General features: G+C 40.7%; 1 protein-coding gene across 1 annotated transcript; it reads left to right on the forward strand.

Annotated features, from left to right (window-relative positions):
* The first annotated feature begins 6,025 nt into the window (after nt 1–6,025).
* On the forward strand, nt 6,026–7,345 carry LOC148021319 (GDSL esterase/lipase At1g28640-like). The gene has a single exon (XM_087698239.1). It carries the CDS (start codon nt 6,026–6,028, stop codon nt 7,343–7,345), a length of 1,320 nt encoding a protein of 439 aa, XP_087554365.1.
* Nucleotides 7,346–18,373: the final 11,028 nt, after the last annotated feature.

Raw genomic sequence — 18,373 nt, forward strand, 5'->3', positions numbered from 1 at the left:
TTCAAACATTTTCTTGTTCCTGCTTATCCAAATGTTCCACAGGTAGTAACTTTTGATCCAATTCCAAATTGGGGGAGGGAGACCATATATTTCCCCCAGTAACACCTCCTTCCAAGTGAGTTCAGTGGGGTGATACTTGAAGACAAGGACCTGCAAAAAACACCAGATGTTAGCATTTTTAGTACAGTTAAGGAATATGTGTGAGATTGATTCTACCTGCTGACCACACCTTATGCAAAGTCCATTCCCCAGACCTAGTTTGAGTGCTCTCTCATTAGTCCAAAGACTTTTGAGGGTAATGAGCCACATCAGACAAGACATCTTTGGTTGGATTGAGGGAGCCCAAATGTTACAAAACCTGTAATTCCACTGTGCTACTGTCCAGTTAATATGCCATCTGTTATTCGGTTTATTATAGAGCGGAGCATTGCTTTCTATTAGGTCGGGAAGGAGTAGAAGAGGTTTGTCCCCCAACAAACGGATTCCCCTGTGATTGAAGTGGTGGTTGAGATTACTCATTACAGGCATGTTAGATCCCCACAAGAGTACCCTTTCAGTTAACAGATCCAGTTCCTGTCTTTTTAGTTTGAATTTCTATTTTAGTTGTGTTCCAGTCATCCACCTTTTAAGGGCTAGATCCCAAATGTCCCTCCAACTTCTAATTCCTTTCTTGAAGAGCTTGTAGGCTAAGTTTAGCTGATTGTCTGGAATGGCTCCCTTAAAGAAGCTGAACCAGATGGAGTCTTTAGAACATCAGGGCAGGGTGAGATTGGGATGGGGAGAGGGGATTAATAGGTTTTTGTACATGAACCAAGCCTCCCAGAGTCCTTTTGCCAGAGGCGAGCAATCTTTAGGTTTCAGATTGACAGGACAAATAGTTATTGTTAGTCGGTCTTGGCCTTTCCATTTCGGACAGCCCTTTACCTGAAATTTTCCAGTGGTTGCCTTGATTAGGGTTATCCAGCCCTCTTCTTTCCTTATGATGCTTCTTGCTATCCATTTGGCTGCCAGTTTGTAAGCCAGAATACTAGGATTGGGAAGACCAAGACCTCCTGATTTCTTAGGTGTAGTGCATATAGCCCAAGACACTTTAGGTACTTTGAATTTTTCCCCATCCCCACTCCAAAGAAAATTTCTCCCTAGTTGCTCTAGTCGCTTCATTCCTGCCTTAGATGGTTTCCAGCAAGCCAAAAAGTAGATTGTGGATGGAATTAGTATGTGTTTAAGAACCATACATCTTCCTGCCATATTGAGCTGCACCCCCTTCCATTTTTCAAATTTTCCCCTGATTTTTTCCAAAACCCAATCCCATCTTTGTTTCATTGAAATTCCAAAGCCCATGGGTATGCCTAGAAGTCTGAAAACTTTACCTATTTCCAGTTCCTTGCACCCTGCAGCCAGGAGCCAACTAGGACAAGGACTGATTAGTGTTTTAATTCCTATTTTGTTGGGATTGATCACAGAGCTAGAAGCCTTGCAAAAGGTTTGCAAGCAGTTCCAAAAGGCCACTAATGAGATTGGATCATTATTTACCGTGCTATTTGTATCATCAACAAACTCGTTGAGAACCATGTCTTTGTTGTTGGGGAGTTTAATACCTTTAATTTTTCCCTTATCAATCTCAGCTTGAATGAGCCACCCTAGTGCATCAACTGCAATGGCAAATAGAAGGGGAGCAAGAGGGAAACCCTGCCTGATGGATCTCCTCAAGGGACAAGAGTTAGTCATCTCCCCATTAATGGCAATTCTTGTGGAAGCATTACCAAAAAGAGTACTAACATACTTGATGAACTTTCTCCCCAACCCCATATCATGGAGGGATTGAAGGATAAAATCCCATTCTAACCTATCATAAGCTTTGTCAAAGTCAATCTTGAGGAACACAAAATCTTGGTTGGATTTTTGGGCATGTTCAATGCCTTCCCATATGGCAATTATTGAGTCTAGGATATATCTCCCTTTAATAAACCCCTTTTGTTCTTTATCCAATGATCTAATTGGTCAGATAGCCTTCTAGCTATGCCTTTAGCAAAGACCTTATATGCTGATGTGAGACATGTGATGGGTCTCCAATTAGCTAGGAGTTCTTTATCATCTCTCTTATGGATTAGCTTGACTACCCCTTCATTGATTATGTGAGGCAAGGCTCCAAATTTTAGGGATTCTCTCCATACCATGAGAAGGGGGGGAATAAGAAAGTCTTTGAATTCTTTGAAGAATTCATTTGGAAGGCCATCAAGCCCTGGGCTTTTCCCTGATGCTAGAGAGTCAATGGTGTCACTGATCTCAATAGCTGAAAGCTCCCCATCTAGAATCTCAGCCAAACTTGGAGGGACAACTTTCCTCCTAACCGTCGCTATCTTAGCCTTGGCAGTTGTCTCTTCTTGTGAGCTCTCTCTAGGGGAGCTAAACATTTTAGAGAAGAAATCCTTGGCTATAAGGAGATTCTCATCATTGTTTTGGGCATGTGTGCCATCTTCCCTTCTCAGCAACGGGATGGTCTCTATCCTTTTTTTTTAAAGGACTTGGAACATGTCTCTGGTGGGTTTATCTGCTTTGCCAGCCTACCATTGCCTAGTGAAAAGTTGTATGTCCATAGCTTCTTTTTCTTCAGTAGATCTAAGTTCTTGCTTGATTCTTACTAGGTCAGGTTGCAGTTGGGTCTCCCCAGCTTCTATCCTGATCTCCAGGGATTTATAAATTGAGTATTGTCTAGCTCTATGATCCCTAGTCTGCTGAGCTTTTTTATTTTTGACATCCCTCAAAAAATGTTGAGTGTCTTTAATGGCTCTATCCCATGAATGAGCTGGGGAGACTGTTTGCCAGAAGGTCATTGTCCAGATTTCTTTGATAGAGTCCCTAACTGTTTTGTTTTGGAATAATCTGGGGTCTGTATGAAACCAGCCAACTCTTATTATTTGGGATGAGTTAGAGAGGGCCAGCTGAATAGGCTTATGGTCAGACATGACTAAGCTATCTAGAGCTTTAACTTTGAGATTGACATAGGAGGCCAACAAACTTGCAGATATGTAAAATCTATCAAGTCTAGCCTTACGTAAAAAGGTTCCACATTGATTGTTACTCCAAGTAAATCCTAGTTGTTCACTTACATCCGTGAGCCCATGATAGGCTTTAGTTACCAACCACTCACTCTTTTCAGTTCTTGCAATACATGTACCTTTTTCCAAATACCTGTCTTTTTGTTTCGACCATATTGAAGTCACCTGCAATAATAATGGGGCAATTGATGACCTGAAATGAATCCCATAGCCTGCATCTTTCAGTAGAAGTATTAGGGGCATACACTGAGACAACAGCAAATTCATCCTGATTTTTAAAAAGTACTGCCACCCAGTGATTCTCTAAATCTATCATTGCCTTACATATTTTATCCTTAATTTTGACGGAAACACCTATCATGTCCCCCCTCTCCTATTTGTGTGGTTTGTCATGAACCATATATACTCCTTAGACACTGACTGCAAATTCTTTAGAAGATGGGGACCTGACACTTTTAGTTCCTGTAGGCAAATAACATCGGGGAAGATGGCAGTAACTTTGAGCCATTCCCTGAGTGTAGTTGCCCTTTTGGGGTCAGTCAACCCCTTGATGTTATAGGAGACAATTTTTAGTTTATTCATTATCCAGATTTATGTTTTTTTTTGTTTCCCTTTCTTCTGAGGTCCCTTTGTTTGCCCAAATGGGTTACTAGCACTTTGTCCTACACTTGAGAATCTTCTTTTGGCGTTTTGACTATATCCTCCCTCTTTGGTTGGGCTCTTAGCAAGGATAGGGCTGAGAGGGGGTTCTCTTCCCATTGGAAGTTCCTCTTCCTTTGCCTGAGTGAACTCTACATCTTCATTCCATTCATTGAGGTCAATGTTTAAGTTTTCTGGATGTATGAAATTCTCGTTAGTTTTGGTGGTCTGCCCATTGTTTTCAACCTGAGTTTCTTTCACTATAACATCATCAGAGTCTAGCTCTGCTGTAGCATCCTCTCTCTTTTCCCCAGTTTCCCCTTTTTCACTATTCCCTGCTAGTGTACCCTCTAAGTTCATGAGAAGGGAGGAATATCTGTTATTGTGAGTGTTTTTACCCTTATTGTTAATGTTTTGTTTCTGGAATGACTGATGTTTACTCTTACCCTTCTTATTGACCAATTGGAACCTATCATCTTGTGGGTCACCGGTTCTAGGATGGAAATTCGCCTTGTTGGGTTCTGGACAACCTCTATCTTTCCATTCAGGGCAGTTTCGAATGAAGTGTCCCGTTTTGAGGCACTTGAAGCAGGCATTGGGGAGATTCTTGTAAAGGACAGGTTGGTGGTCCTTCACAAAGTTGCCCTCAGAATCATTAATCCGCAACGTATCAATCAGGGTTTTGCTCAAGTCTATCTCTATGAGAAGTTGGGGATGCCACCGCGGGTTAATGTCCGTGTAGGGCCTTTGCCCTAACAGCCTACCCAGGGGGGCAGCTAGGGTTTTCAGGAAGGGATATAAGTGCAACGGAAGGTTTGGGAATTCGACCCAAATCGGGATGCAGGTCAGTTTGGGACTAGAGGGGTCGAACTTCGAAGTCCACTTGAAGAGGGACAATGGAGAGCTCCTAAGCATCCATTGACCATGGCTCAGGAGGGTAAGGGCTGCATGCTCATTCTCAAAAAGGAAGAAGAAATAGTTGTTTGGGAGATATTGAATAGCCATGGGTTTCCCCCCTATAGGTTCCCAGTTCAGCTTGACCCAGTTTCGGAGAAAATCCAAGGGGGGCGTTCCCCATGACATAGCCCAATAAGCGCTCTAGATTGATAAGAGACAGTGAACTTCTTCAACTCAACAACAAGGACAGAGAAACAGACTTTCTTACCTGGCATACCTGTTGGATTGGACGATTGTCCAGATTCCAGAGACACTTTGGGGGGGTGGCGGAGTCGTTCAGCCCTTTTTGAGCTCCTGCTTGAGTCTGATATTCGCTTCGTTGAGGAAGACCCGGCTGACCTCAAGGAGTTGAAAAGTTGTCAGATCCCTCAGTTTCTTGGAGACTCTCCCTTTGGTACGTGGGGCTTCTATTACCGCTTCCTGCTAGTTGTTCTGCAAAACCTCCCAGGTGGACGATTCCAGATCCAAAGGACAGTCCATCCCCTCTTCTTCCTGCATGTTGTTCTGCATGCTGCCCAATAGGTCCGAGATACCTTGGCCTGCATGTTGCGCGGAGAGTCCATTGAACAGTGGGTTACCCACTATTTTACCAAAGGCCCTTTGTAAAGAACCCGCCATGCCAGGCTCATGATGGTAGAGAGAAGGGGGTGTCGTAAGCATGATAGGCAAGGACATGGTGTCAAACTGTGGCACAGTATGAGAAGAGTTCTGGGCCTACATCCCCAGAGACGAAGTCACCTCCGCACATACCCTAACGGGCGACACGAGAGAAGACAGAGAGCCCACAAACTACCTTGAGTGCCTCCCTCACACATGCAACCCGTCCCGTCACAGAAACTACAAACCCTAACCCTCGGCCAAAAGGCCAGAGAGCGAGCGCGCGAGAGGTGAGAGCTAAACTCTAGTTAAACGATTTTAAGCCCAATTTTTCCACACTAAAAAAAAGTTGTTTTGGAATGTAGTATGTGCTGCCCGTTTTGAGACACACGACACCAACTTCAAGGGCTCAAAAGTGTTTCAGCCAATGAAGTCTCGTGAAGTCTTTAGTGAAAAGATATGTGCGGGGAAAAATGCGGGGGAGGGCTTTTCGTCTCTGCATTTGGGCTTCAGCCTTCCACTATGCTTTTTCTTCCGAAGAGCGGTTTTGCGAAAAGCACACGTCCAGAGTGCGCACAAGTCTGCAGCTGCGATATATATATCGAGTTGTAGGGGCTTCCGTCCAAGCAAACAGCCAACCAACAGCACCAACAACAGAAGCAGCATCAGTCGGCGACACAAACTGTTGATTGGAATCACTCACGGAAAAGAAAAAGCCTGCAAGCAAGCGTGTGCCTGTTCGACTTTCCTTCCTAGTGCTAATCAATCTCGATATGCCGGCATTCATGACCCAGCGCCACCCACTCCTCCTCGTCTTGTTGTTGACCTTCATGTGCAGCAGCTTCTTCTTCGGAGGGGCTGCGGGTACTCCTCGCCTAGTACTAGTACCGCAGGAGGCCGAAATATTAGCAGCAGGAGCAGGAGCTTCTCTAGCGCCTGATCATCATCGTCCTGCAAGTGATCGACCCTCGCCCACCTCAATATCGTCATCAATATCATGCGTGTCTGCGCTGTTCACCTTCGGAGACTCCTCCGCGACCGACGTGGGCAACTGGGCTCTGCTCAGCGATCAGCAGAAGAAGAGCGCTTTGCCCTTCGCTGGCGAGCCGGGCCCTCTGGGAGGCCGCTTGTCGGACGGGCGCGTGTTTGTGGACTTTGTGGGTGAGGAGCTGGGATTGCCGGGCCTATTGCACCCCATCCGCGAGGAGACTGCAGATTTTACCTATGGCGCAAGCTTCTCCGTGCTCGGAGCCGCCGCCCTTCCTGCAACCGAACTGCCAGCCGGCTTCGTCGCCGCCTCCTCCCTGGACAGCCAGGTGGAGCAGTTCAAGAAGCTGGTCTCACGGCGATGCTCGGGCGCTGCTGCGGCCACCTCTTGCGTGGAGGACTATGTGGGGCGGGCCCTCGTCGTGCTAGATAGCATGGGCCTCGCGGAGGTCTACCATGCCGTGGTCCATGGCGGCATGAGCCTGTCTCAGCTCACCCGTGACTACATCCCCCGCATCGCCCTGCAACTCGGCCGCGCCATCGAGCAGCTAATCGACGCAGGCGCAAGGAGGTTCGTCATCCTGGCGCCCGACCTTAGCCGCCCTTGCCTTTCCCTCCTCTGCAAGTACACCTCCGCACAGCGCACCGACGTCTTCTCCAGGCAAGATCAGCTCCTGAGGAACGTGGTGCTGCAGCAACTGCAGCAACAGCACCCCGATGCCTTCTTCCTCATCTACGAGCAGTGGCTGGTGGAGCCCAGAATCAGGGAGCGCTTCGCCCACAGGTGGACGCCCTGCTTAGGAGGAAGCGGTATTGCTCATTCTCCTTCTTCCTCATACGTGTGCCCAGACCCTGCCAACTACGTCTACTGGGACCCGCAGCTCCACCACACAGAGGCCTTCCATCAGGCCCTCGCCGAGGTCTTTGTCAAGGGCGGCAACCATGGCTTGCCCGTCTTCCACCCAGACGCTTTGCTGGGCACGGTGGGAGAGATCGCAGCCATCCCCACGCAGAGTCTCCGGCTCGGCCTGGGCTGCGACTCCACCCTCGTCACCGGCCATCTCGTCTCCCAGCAAGCACCCTACCGGTCCAGCCAGGGCCTCTAGACTATAATTGTGTATGTGAATACTGTCAATAGAGCGCGCTTATTTCATTTTAATCGGAGGAGAGCTGTAGCCTGTGGGATATTCTGACTGTATTGTAATTGTATTGATGATTCATCAATGCATACAAGTGTATAGAAGTTACTGATCCGTGATCATTCTAAGCATCTCTGAATCATATATTCATCTTAAACAAGTTCAGATTCTATTTTACAATTATCCGCGCGCGTGCGTGTGTTTGTGTGTTGCACTCTTCATCGTGCAAAATAGATGAGAAAAGAAGGAACTAAGTATTTCATCCATAGACATATTTGAAACTGACACAGATCATAGCTCAAGCATCAGCTTTTAAGGCTAGTAGTATTGTACTTGTCTCTTTGACATGTGAAATATACTCAATGTTGTTGTGGGATTGTTTTAAAGTATGCATATGATTGAAGAGATGAACTCACTACTCCCTCGCAATTCCCTCACAATGATATGATGCAAACATCAAGAGGATAGTCATGAGACTTGGAGTCCACAAACACATATTGTTGACGTGAGTTGGCGTTCAAGTGTTCAATCAATTATTTCTTAGCTTGCTATCAAGCTACTTTTCAACCATGTGGATGAGTTCTCCCTTTCGATGACATTGTTACCTCATCCAAAAGCAAAGTATGATCATTGCAATGCTCAAAGTGCACCTTTTTATGAGGAAGTGCAAGGAGATGAAGTCATCTCCTTTTAATGCTCAAGTATAGTTCTCAATATGGAAGCTAATGTTGATATTTGTTCATAGAGCTTCCTTCGATGAAAGATTTTGTTGCCAAACTACAAGCAAAACCTATAAGTTCTTCCAAGATTCAAAATGGGACATGGTGGTACAAATAAGCAAGTTATTTGTCCATCAATTGGTCTTAACATAATATGGTATAAATCTCTAGTTTGACAAAGAACTAGAACATTGAGGGGAACATTCAAGGAAATAAGTATGGGCTAGATGTGTTTTGATGTGTATCTATTTATTTTATGTACATGGAACTCAAACATATGGAGCCTATGCACATTCACCTTTTATAAAAACTTCAAATAAGAAACAAGTTTAAAGAGGCAAAAGTGTCTTTTTCCCCTAAAAAATAAACACCCTAAAGTGACATGTAAATGCCACATCAATATAATGGAATGGATTAACCTAGTAGAAGTATTTGAACTTTAGAATATCCCTTGGAGGGATCACAATATTGTATCTCCCTTGAAACAAACCCAAAAAAGAAGCATGGAAGAGCATTTCAAAAGAATCTCTCGACAAAATGGAGGTGTGCCTTATTGAGCTATAAAGAAAGATTGTAGTTAAAGCAACAACATCAACCAAATAGATTAAAAGATACAGTCAAATAGGAAAACAAAGGTCTAACAAGGATAAAAAGGTCCATCATGCCAAATGGATGTGTGTGTGTTATGCCACTAGGGTTGTGTCATATGCACGGTAAGTGCAAACTACCCTCTTTGTATATGTGTGTATGGTGCAACTACTCTCTCTAGTTTTGTCATTTTCCAAAATGTTGATCGAACTAGCTTCTCTATTGGAAAACCAAGGGCAATAGAATAAGAACAAGCTATATGCAAGTAATGATGTGATTGGCATTGACTCAAAGGAGATGGAGTGAAAATGATTCAAGCAATGGTGGATGTTACAAGATCAAGCCGACTCTTATAATTGTAGGTTAGTTGGACCTCATGTGTGCTAATAAATGAGTCAGGGCGACCTAACTAGAATCAACTACTAGGTTAGGTCTTTACACTATGGTTAGTGTACTTTGGCTTTGGTGTGTCACTTGAGTATAATGAATAATGAAGAAGATATAGAGTTGTCTGCTCTATGAGATTGCCTCATTCTGTGTCTCTCTCTCCCCCTCTACATCCTGAACATGGTATCAGAGCCATGAAGCCATGAGACCTTGAGAGCCTATGAGCTTGGCATTGGTATTGCGGGAGCTAGAGTTTGAAGATAGGAGTTGCATTTGACCTACAAAGGTTCATTGGAAACCATAGCCATACTTGGACTAATTTGTGTCAAAGATTTGAAGGCTTACACTGGAAGAGCTTGTGGAGGCTTACAGAGTCATGATGATGTAAGTATTAGCAAAGACATAGATATCTAGCATAAACACATTGAATACATAAATGTTCAAAGGCTAAAAATTATACATCAAAAGGGGTTTGCCAAAGTTTAATTTTTTTTTATTTCATTAGGGCCAAAAATGCTTCAAAAAAGGCACTTGTAATAAAATGATTAAGTTGCTAATTAGTTGAAATTTTGGAAGAATGAAACCACCAAATTTGGTTGCTCAAACGTGATTAATGAGAGAATATTTAATTCATTAAAGAGTTACTTATTAACTGCCGCTCATCTTTAATTTATATCAAGGTCACCTTTTTTGCCGTTTTTGTCTTAAAACTTGGGAGAATTTGTATTTTCGAGATATGTCCTCCAAAATCATGTTTGTCTATTCCTACATCTTCTTTTCACACACCAATCACTCTTTTGACATTCTCTTATTTGTGCTCACTTTCTTATCACTATGAGATTCATTTGTCGTTGATCTACTAAAATGTTTAGCAATACCTCTGCAAGTAATACAAATGCAAGCACATGCAAGTACAAACATACCATCCAACTAGATCAAATTTATTCATATTAGAGAAGTATACATCGTCGAGTACTAACGGATGCGATGGAGGCTAATATATTGTAAACTAAAGGAAAGAAACATACATATTTGTGGGTGGATGGAAATATTTATCCCAAGAATCCTTCCACATATAAACCTTTTAAATTTTTTAATATTTATGACTACGTGAGATATGTTGGAGAAGGTTATAATGGGATGCTTGGCTATTTTACAAGGTTATACTATGCATCTTACACATACATGACTCAAATGAACGAAATGGAAAAAGTATTATTAATTGCATAGCCAAGCATTTCTGAGCTTACAAATAAGATTGACATTTTCGAAAATGCTAATAAGTCATTACAAAACAAGCTAGCGCACTTAAATAAAACTCCAATAGGATTCAGAGAGAGAAAGAGACCATTAAAAAATATAACTAGCTTGTGTCAAAGTGTAGATAAAAGAACATTGAATCTTACAAAGAAATATGTCTCTAACATATCGGGCATTAATATTTGAGAGAGTGAGGAGAGAATATGTCTTTCAAAAGAGACCATGAATAAGAATGATATTTTGAGGATTCTTAAGTCACCTCAGAACGTGGGTTTGAGAGGCCCAACTCTCAAAGAATTGGTAAAGGACTTAAAGGACATAGTAAAACCAAATGAAATTGTAGAGACATGTGATATTGTGGGTATTAGTCGAAAAGTTTATCGCGCTATCTCTAGATTATGGTTTAAAAATCTTAAATGTAAAAGAATAACTGCATTTGGGTTGTCTTGAGTCCTCATAGTATCAGTTGCAAGGACTACAATGAATCATAAGATTCCACATGTTTTTAGGGCATACATTCATATTGAAGCATCTATGCCATACGAAAAGGCAAAAACAAAATCTAGTTTTGAATACAATGCGTTTAACAATATATGGGTTAATCTAAGAAGAGTGCAGATTGCAATGGTTCACGTGTATAGACTCACGTTAGAGAAATATCACGGTGTATCAAAGTTTGCCTTGAAGTTAAATGAAGCATAGATTCAAAAAGGACAAAAGATGAAAAGAGTCAGCATTTGCATCATGAACAGGGTATTGGACTATAGCAATGGTGGGGGCCAAGCACTAGTGCATAAGTTCCAGTCTCTGAGATGGAGATTTGATGGGTTGGTGCAACTCATGTACCAATTGAGAATCATCAAACACTGAAATGGTTGTTCACTCATATAGGTATTCCAAACATAATTAAGTCTCAAAGTAAATGAGAAATATTGGTGGTTGATGGGGTTGGTCATTTTAATGTGGAATGGCACATGAGCACTGACTTAAAAACTATCAAATGTATGCTTGGAATATGTAATGGGGCAAATACAAATTATTCTTGTATTTATTGCATGGAAAGTGTTGGGTCTAAAGATTGGAGCAACTTGCACCTTGCAAGACGATCCCCAACTAGAGACTCTATAGATCTGAGTAAATACAAAAACAAGGAAGATATATGGGATCCCATTCTTTCAATTCCTCTTACAAATTTTTATATATGTACTTTGCATGCAGAGATTAGAATTATTGACAAACTTCTTAGGTTGCATTTTGACTTTACATACTGAATTAAGCCCTTGTCTTTGTCAAATGACTGTATTGACAAGTGTGAGGCATTACTCTCCAAAATGGGTTTTCATGGAGGTCAAGCTCACTTAAGAAAAGATCCAACACTTTCAGGGAAAGCGAGAGATGTCTTGGCTGATGTCTCAATTGGGAGGCTCAAAAGCTATACACTTTTTAAGAAACCATACAGGAAAACAAGTGAGCATTACTTGGGAGCATTGGAAAGAGTTGTGTGGAATAACGACAAACATTGCAAGCACACCACGATGTGCATTTCTAAGGATAGAGGTTTGGAGACACCTCGATGTCTTCCTAAACCTCCTTAAGCAACAAAAGACAACCTACACATATCCAAAAGAGCTCAAATGTTCAATTACAAATCTTGTTCAAGCAATAAAGGAGACATGGGGAGAAAATGATATCACATTTTATTTTGTAAGAGAGAATATTTAATCCAAGATTTCTTTGATAAAAATTTTAATGGCATAAAATGATCATTACTCTTTTGAATTTGCAACATATCCTTCACATCCATGGACCTTACTTTGTGGAGAAGCAAGTCCCCCTAGCAACTTATAGCAGCCAAGGCATGGAAAAATCTTACTATCAAGCACATACAAGTTTTTTTTGAAGCACAAGATATGAAGGAGGAGTTACAAAAGGCAATGCTCTTGAGAAGCTATTTCATTGGTTTTTTTAATGACAATTTCAAAGAATGAATATTAAAGATGGAAATCAAACTTGAGAATCCATAGTATTTTTCAAGAAAGAAAAGTACAAAGCTATCTCTCAAGAGCCTTTACATCTTCCTTCTCCTCAAGGATCTTTCCTCTATAACGTAGGAATTTTCTTCTCTTGTAGCCAACTATTGATTTTATATCATTTGGATTTACTGCCAAAGCATAAGATAAAAGGGCCAGAAAGTATCCTGCTCTAGAAGTAGAGAAACTAGGACCATAACCAAAATTTCTAATTGTTGTTGTCTTCTCCAAAAACATCACCTTGTGTGCATTGTACTATAACCCAAAGAAACCAAGTAGCCTTGTAAATGCCTTGATACACAGTATAGGCCATGTTGCTTCCTCTGAGAAAATGTTATGAAATACTAAGGAAAAATGGGAAGAGAATGGGAATCAACCCTTGCTAAGTAATGGCCAAGTGCAACATCTTTCAATGAACTAGTACCAGCTCTCCACCCTTTCCCTTGTCCCAAGAAGTTATCAAAATCTTCAATCTCCAACTATAAAAAATATGAATGTAAAATGAATGTTGAAATCAAACATATTAATGTATCTTGCAAAATTGGAGTTAATGGTACCAATTGATTTTCATCATTCTCTAGCTTAGTTGGATTCCATATATTAATTGATTATTGTGCCTCATTGGTATCTTTCAATTCTTTAACATACTCCATCTCCTCTCTTCCAAAATTGGAAATTTCAAGTTAACCTTGAAGGTAGTTGAACTCCTCATCATCAGTAATCCCATACTCTTTCTCAGCATTCTTTGCCTTGTTTAAACAAAGAGAAAGGTCATCCCCTACATCAATAAACTTGTCATCTATAATTTTAGTATCTAGTTTAAGTAACTCTTCTTTCAATTCATTTTCAATATCAACAATCCCATTTGCAGCATTGGAAGCCTTTGCAATGATCACTAAATAATAATCCTCCCTGAGATTGAAGAGTCTATGGATGTCTGATAATTCCTTGTCCTTGATAGGGAAATTTAAAAGGGAAGAAACGGTATAGAAAGAAGAGTTAGATACAATACCTACATTTACATGATTTTCTTCAATTATGGTCTCAACTTTGAATTGGGCAACATCTAGTTTGCCAGCAATATATGTTTTTTTCTCGGGGTCCAAACATTCCTCTCCATCCTTTTCATTTGTCACTTCATCCAAAAGGTAAAACATTAGGGCCAAAAACGCTTCAAAAAATGCACTTTTGTTAATCACAGGATTAAGGAAAGTGCCAAAGAGAGTTTGCCATGTGTGCAAGAATATGGTATCTTGTCTCCTCCTTTTTTGAGATAGTAGAGTGGACTCCGTGGTTCTCTTCTCTCTTTTAGCCAAAATCTCCAAACTCTAACATGTTTTGATGCTCCCGAAGTCCTTATTTAATTAAAAATTTGACTAAATCAGTTATGATAACGATGTTGTGAAGTTAATACTAACTTTTTTGAAAGTCGGGAGCTTTTGGCACCCCGACTATATTTTCATTAGTCTTTTCACTATTTCTTCTTTGCTCATTCGTCTTTCTCGGTGAGCTTCTTTCTTTGCTCATTTGCCTTTCTCAATGAGAGCTTTTCTCTGCGATTTCAATCTAAGTAGTATGGCATCCAAAAGGTGCCTGTCTCGTTTAGTAAACTCCTGCATTATCTATGGCCAAGGAGTAGACAGAAAATGGGAGCCCAAAACCTTCTGCATAAACGATTGGGTGACCATGTTGCCCTCTTGCAAAGGCTCTCACAAGGTCAAAAGAAGAAAAGAGAGGATATAAAACATCATTGGAAAGGGCATATCATTGCTTTCAAAATTACGCATGAAGGGTGGTTAGTCAAAGTGCAAGATGTTTACATGGCCAGGGATATGCACTTATCTCCTAATGAACGTGTTTGCCAACAAACACATTGTAAGTCTTAAGTTGATGACATATTTGATTTTTTAAAAAATTTAAGCAAGTATTAATTTTGAATTCTTTGTTGTAGATATATTTCCATCAACAAGTATTGAATGGCAACCTGTGGAGAGTTTGAGTGGAACTTTGAATGTGATTCATAAGGCGTTTGCGGACATTATATATGCTGATGAGACCGTCGGTTCTTTCAGTGAGAGAAGAATTTTTATATATTATGCACAATATGTGGTTCCATCTAAAGAGGGTACATATGTACATATCGAGGATTTGTCATTGCCAAGTCTCTCCTCTCTTATTTGGGAGGTTCCTGATAAGGCAACCATGCATAGTCTTAAATTCAAAATATGTCAAGATATTCAAAAGTCCATGACAGCTGGAAGGATCTCAAGAAGAATACGCCTGTCATGGTTTATCCCCTTACATATCTTTGTGGGTTGCTTCAAAATAGCAAACTTACAGAGAACAAAAGTATCTTGGCTCAATAGAAATTTTGCAAGCGCAGAACTAGATAACATTATAGGGAAGCTTTGGAAATCTAGAGATGTTGACCATAAGGGCGACACCATGAGGTATATTGTATGCCCCCAATCCTTGTCTCTGTGTTATAACATAGCACAACAAACTCTTGATTTGGGTTTTGATTACAGGAGATACAAACTTAAACTAGGCATGTGGATTCCCTTGGATTCAAATACAGATTGCATGCCTTTCAATCTTAAGGTGCAAGTTATAGAAAAGGAAATAAATATCACTTCCAATTGGAATCTTAAAGATGTAAGGGATACTTTAGAGATGCTAGACTGTACATCCCCAGAATATAAGTTCAAAGTAAATGGTAAAGTAGTAGGGAAAAGAGTTGAACACTTTTTCTCTTGTATGAGTTGCTTGCCTCCTTCAATTGTAAGCTTCGAGCCATAAAATTGAAAACATTACATTGGACAAAAAGCTTTTCATTGAATGAAGAGTTACAAAATTGAAGTGTAGATATACAAAGATCTTGCCATTTGTATCTATTTGTCTTCTTTCATCATTGTAACTTCTTCGTCACTTTTTGAAAAGATAGATCCTGCTGTTGTAGTGACTTTTTTTTTGTTGGTTGAAGAATTTAACTTGGACAAGGGCCCTCTTATCTTGAGGGGGTAGATGAGAAGATGGATGAGAAAGTGTTGGCATTTCTATCTTTGTGGAGCTTGCCTTACTTGTCTTTCCAAATGACTTACCTTTTGCCTTACTCTTAGTTAAGGAATTATGTGGAGGAGAGTCGCGGTCCACTGGCGTAATTGCCCTATCCAAAATCAACTCAATACATCTCTCTCTTATCCACCATGTGTATGAATCAGGGTAATCTTTGCACTGCAAGCAAAATTGTAATAAGTTTGTAAGGTGAGTGATAGTTCGTACTTGTAGGGAGTAAAAACAAAGAAATTGATAATAATGTTGTTTCTCAAAATCTAATAACGTTGCTCAAAACAGAATGTGAAAGATACTTACATTAACCCCATCTATCTTGAGAATCTTTGAATCTATTGTCCTACAAACATTTGAAATTACTCTCCATCCACAAGAATACGTATCATTTTGTAAGGGTACTTCTTGTAAGAGAAAACTATATGGTTTTTGAGGATCAGCAATATCCTCATATGTAGTATCCAAAAAGGTTACCACCAACCTCCCAGCACTGTCAATGGAAACATGTTATAAAAAAAGTACAATAAATAAAATAAACAATAAACCAAAAAGTGAGGATTTGTATTCAACGCACATTTTTGCTTCACTGTGGATACCCCTTAGAGAGTTCATAAGGATAATTTCTCGAGTGAAAATATCAATGTATATTAAGCTCCAATGTCCTCTACAGAGTAAAATGTTAGTAAGAAATGCATACTATAAAGAAGTATACATTAAACCCTTTGCAAAATTGCATACCTTTCAACGTAAGGAAAAAACGTATGGTAGTTTGTAATTGGATCAAACGATCTGAAAAATAATTCTAGGTTTGAAGGAGATTTCGAAAACAATTCCACTGATAACAGTGGATCAACGATAAATATAGTTTTAGAGATTTCTTGGCTAAGAGAAGAAATCAACGCCCTAAAACCAAAAGCAAAACCAAATGAATGTCGATTGCAATGAACAAAACAACACTATCATTCAATTAAAAAAATTTGAGCCAAAAATCCTTACCTTATGCAACAAAAGACTACTGAATCTGACAACTAAATATCTTTCTTAACAAACATTCCTTTGTCCGCAGGGGAAATATTAAGATAGTCTTCTGAAGAAGTGCAAGAGACATTCACAACCATTTGCCCATATACCTCATCCATTCTCTTTAGATTGACAGGACCAAGGACATCGATTTTTCTCTTGCAAACTTCATCCTCTGACTCTATAGTCTCTTGTGGTCGTTCTTGATGGGCGACTTCTTTAGGTTCTTGATAGGCAGACACTTGTTCGGAGGTGGTCTTTGCAGGGTGTAAATGTGTCACGTCCTCAATCACTGGCCGTTTCGCTCTCCTAGACAATTTTGGAGGAACGTTAAGGAGAGTGAATCAGGTATAGGTTCGATAAGGTATTAAGGTGGTTGGAAACTTAGCAATTGTTGTAGGGTAGGACTGTACAAGATGAAGTTGACTCTAGGCAGCAGAAGACACTATCTCTGCACTAGATTATTTAGATTCCATGGCAGGAGACTGAGGGCAACTAGGGGTAGGTGGGATCTGAGGGCAACCAGGGGTAGGTGGGATCTTAGGATGGAAAGATTGAGAACCTGAAAGCCTTGTCTCCTCCTCAATTGCTTTGCTGTCTATATACACCTTCCTTGCAGTCTGCTTTCTCCTAGCAATGAACTTGCAAAAAAATGAGACTTGTAAGAACATTTAAAAACTATGAGTAAAAAATGCCCAAAGAGAAATAACAAATACGACGCGATAGGTGAAAAAGCGTGGGTTTGAATCTAAGCTCCTCGCATCGTATTTGCGGATGACTAATACCGCGCGATAGTGACAAACCGTGGGTCAAAAATTCTAATCTTCGTGTCGTATTTACAAAGAGAAAAAGCACGTTTTGACTAATACAACGCGACTGCATCGAAACAAAGTTTTAAAATGCCACCTCTCACGTCGTATTTGCAGATGACCAATACGGCGCGATGGCGACAAACCGTGGGTAAAAAATTTTAATCTTCGCGTCGTATTTGCCTTATTGCCTTAGGCTAAAGCACGATTTTACATATACGATGCGAATGCATCAAAACGAAGCTTTAAAAAGTAACCTCTCACGCCGTATTTGTGGTGAAGTATACGACACGAAAACAGCGAAAAGAGCGGATTTGTAGTGTCGAAAACAATGAAGCGCATGTTAAAAAAAGCACCTGCTCGTGCTGTATTTGTGATTACCGATACAGTGCAACTATGTTTAAGCGCAAGTTGAAAAAATAACTCCTCGCGCCATAATTGCGGTGACCAATATAGGGCGAGGATGATATCAATGTGGGTGTGTATTCGTGCTCTAGATTTGAAAGGTGAGCCACATAAGCTTCAATCAATCTTATATAATTGCGGATTCTGTGACATGTGGCAGTGTTTAATTGGCTAGGCTTTGCACGGCCATCCACGTGGCATCACATGTGGCAAATATTTTTCGCTCTATATAAACACGGTTGTCAAACATTTATGATTTTTTTTTTTACAAATTTACAAGCTTGTTTAGAGTTGAGGTCCACTTTCAAGGTTTCTTACGTGAATTTTCGCGTTTTTGTTTACCCATTGATACGAAGCGAGGAGATATTATTCTTGAGGTCGCTTTGCCAAATTCGCGTCATATCGTCGACTAGCAAATACGAAGCGAGAAGGCATCGCTCGTGGAGTGGTTGCACACTTTCGCGTGGTATCGTACTTTCACTCTTGTCTGAGCCTAAGGATGTTGTAGGCTCCCAAGAGCAGGTAACCCCTTCTAAAAAAAGAAGAAGATTGTCATCAGGGTCAACAAGAGCTTCTAGTTGTGCTGCCTTCTCCCCTGAAATTTCCACAGCTTCCTCCCCTTGTTCAACAACAAGTGTGGGAATGCCTAAGAAGTCTCCAATCAAAGGCAAGTCACCATTGAGGGATTTTGGATTGTCTCAAATCACA

The sequence above is a fragment of the Lygodium microphyllum genome, chromosome 18 (genome assembly GCF_053477565.2).
Source record: "Lygodium microphyllum isolate KBCC chromosome 18, Lygodium_microphyllum_v1.1.10, whole genome shotgun sequence".
In the NCBI taxonomy this organism is placed as follows: Eukaryota; Viridiplantae; Streptophyta; class Polypodiopsida; order Schizaeales; family Lygodiaceae; genus Lygodium; species Lygodium microphyllum.

What these genes read in the sequence shown, in the direction of transcription:
- LOC148021319 (XM_087698239.1), top strand. Translation starts at nt 6,026, where the DNA reads ATGCCGGCATTCATGACCCAGCGCCACCCACTCCTCCTCGTCTTGTTG.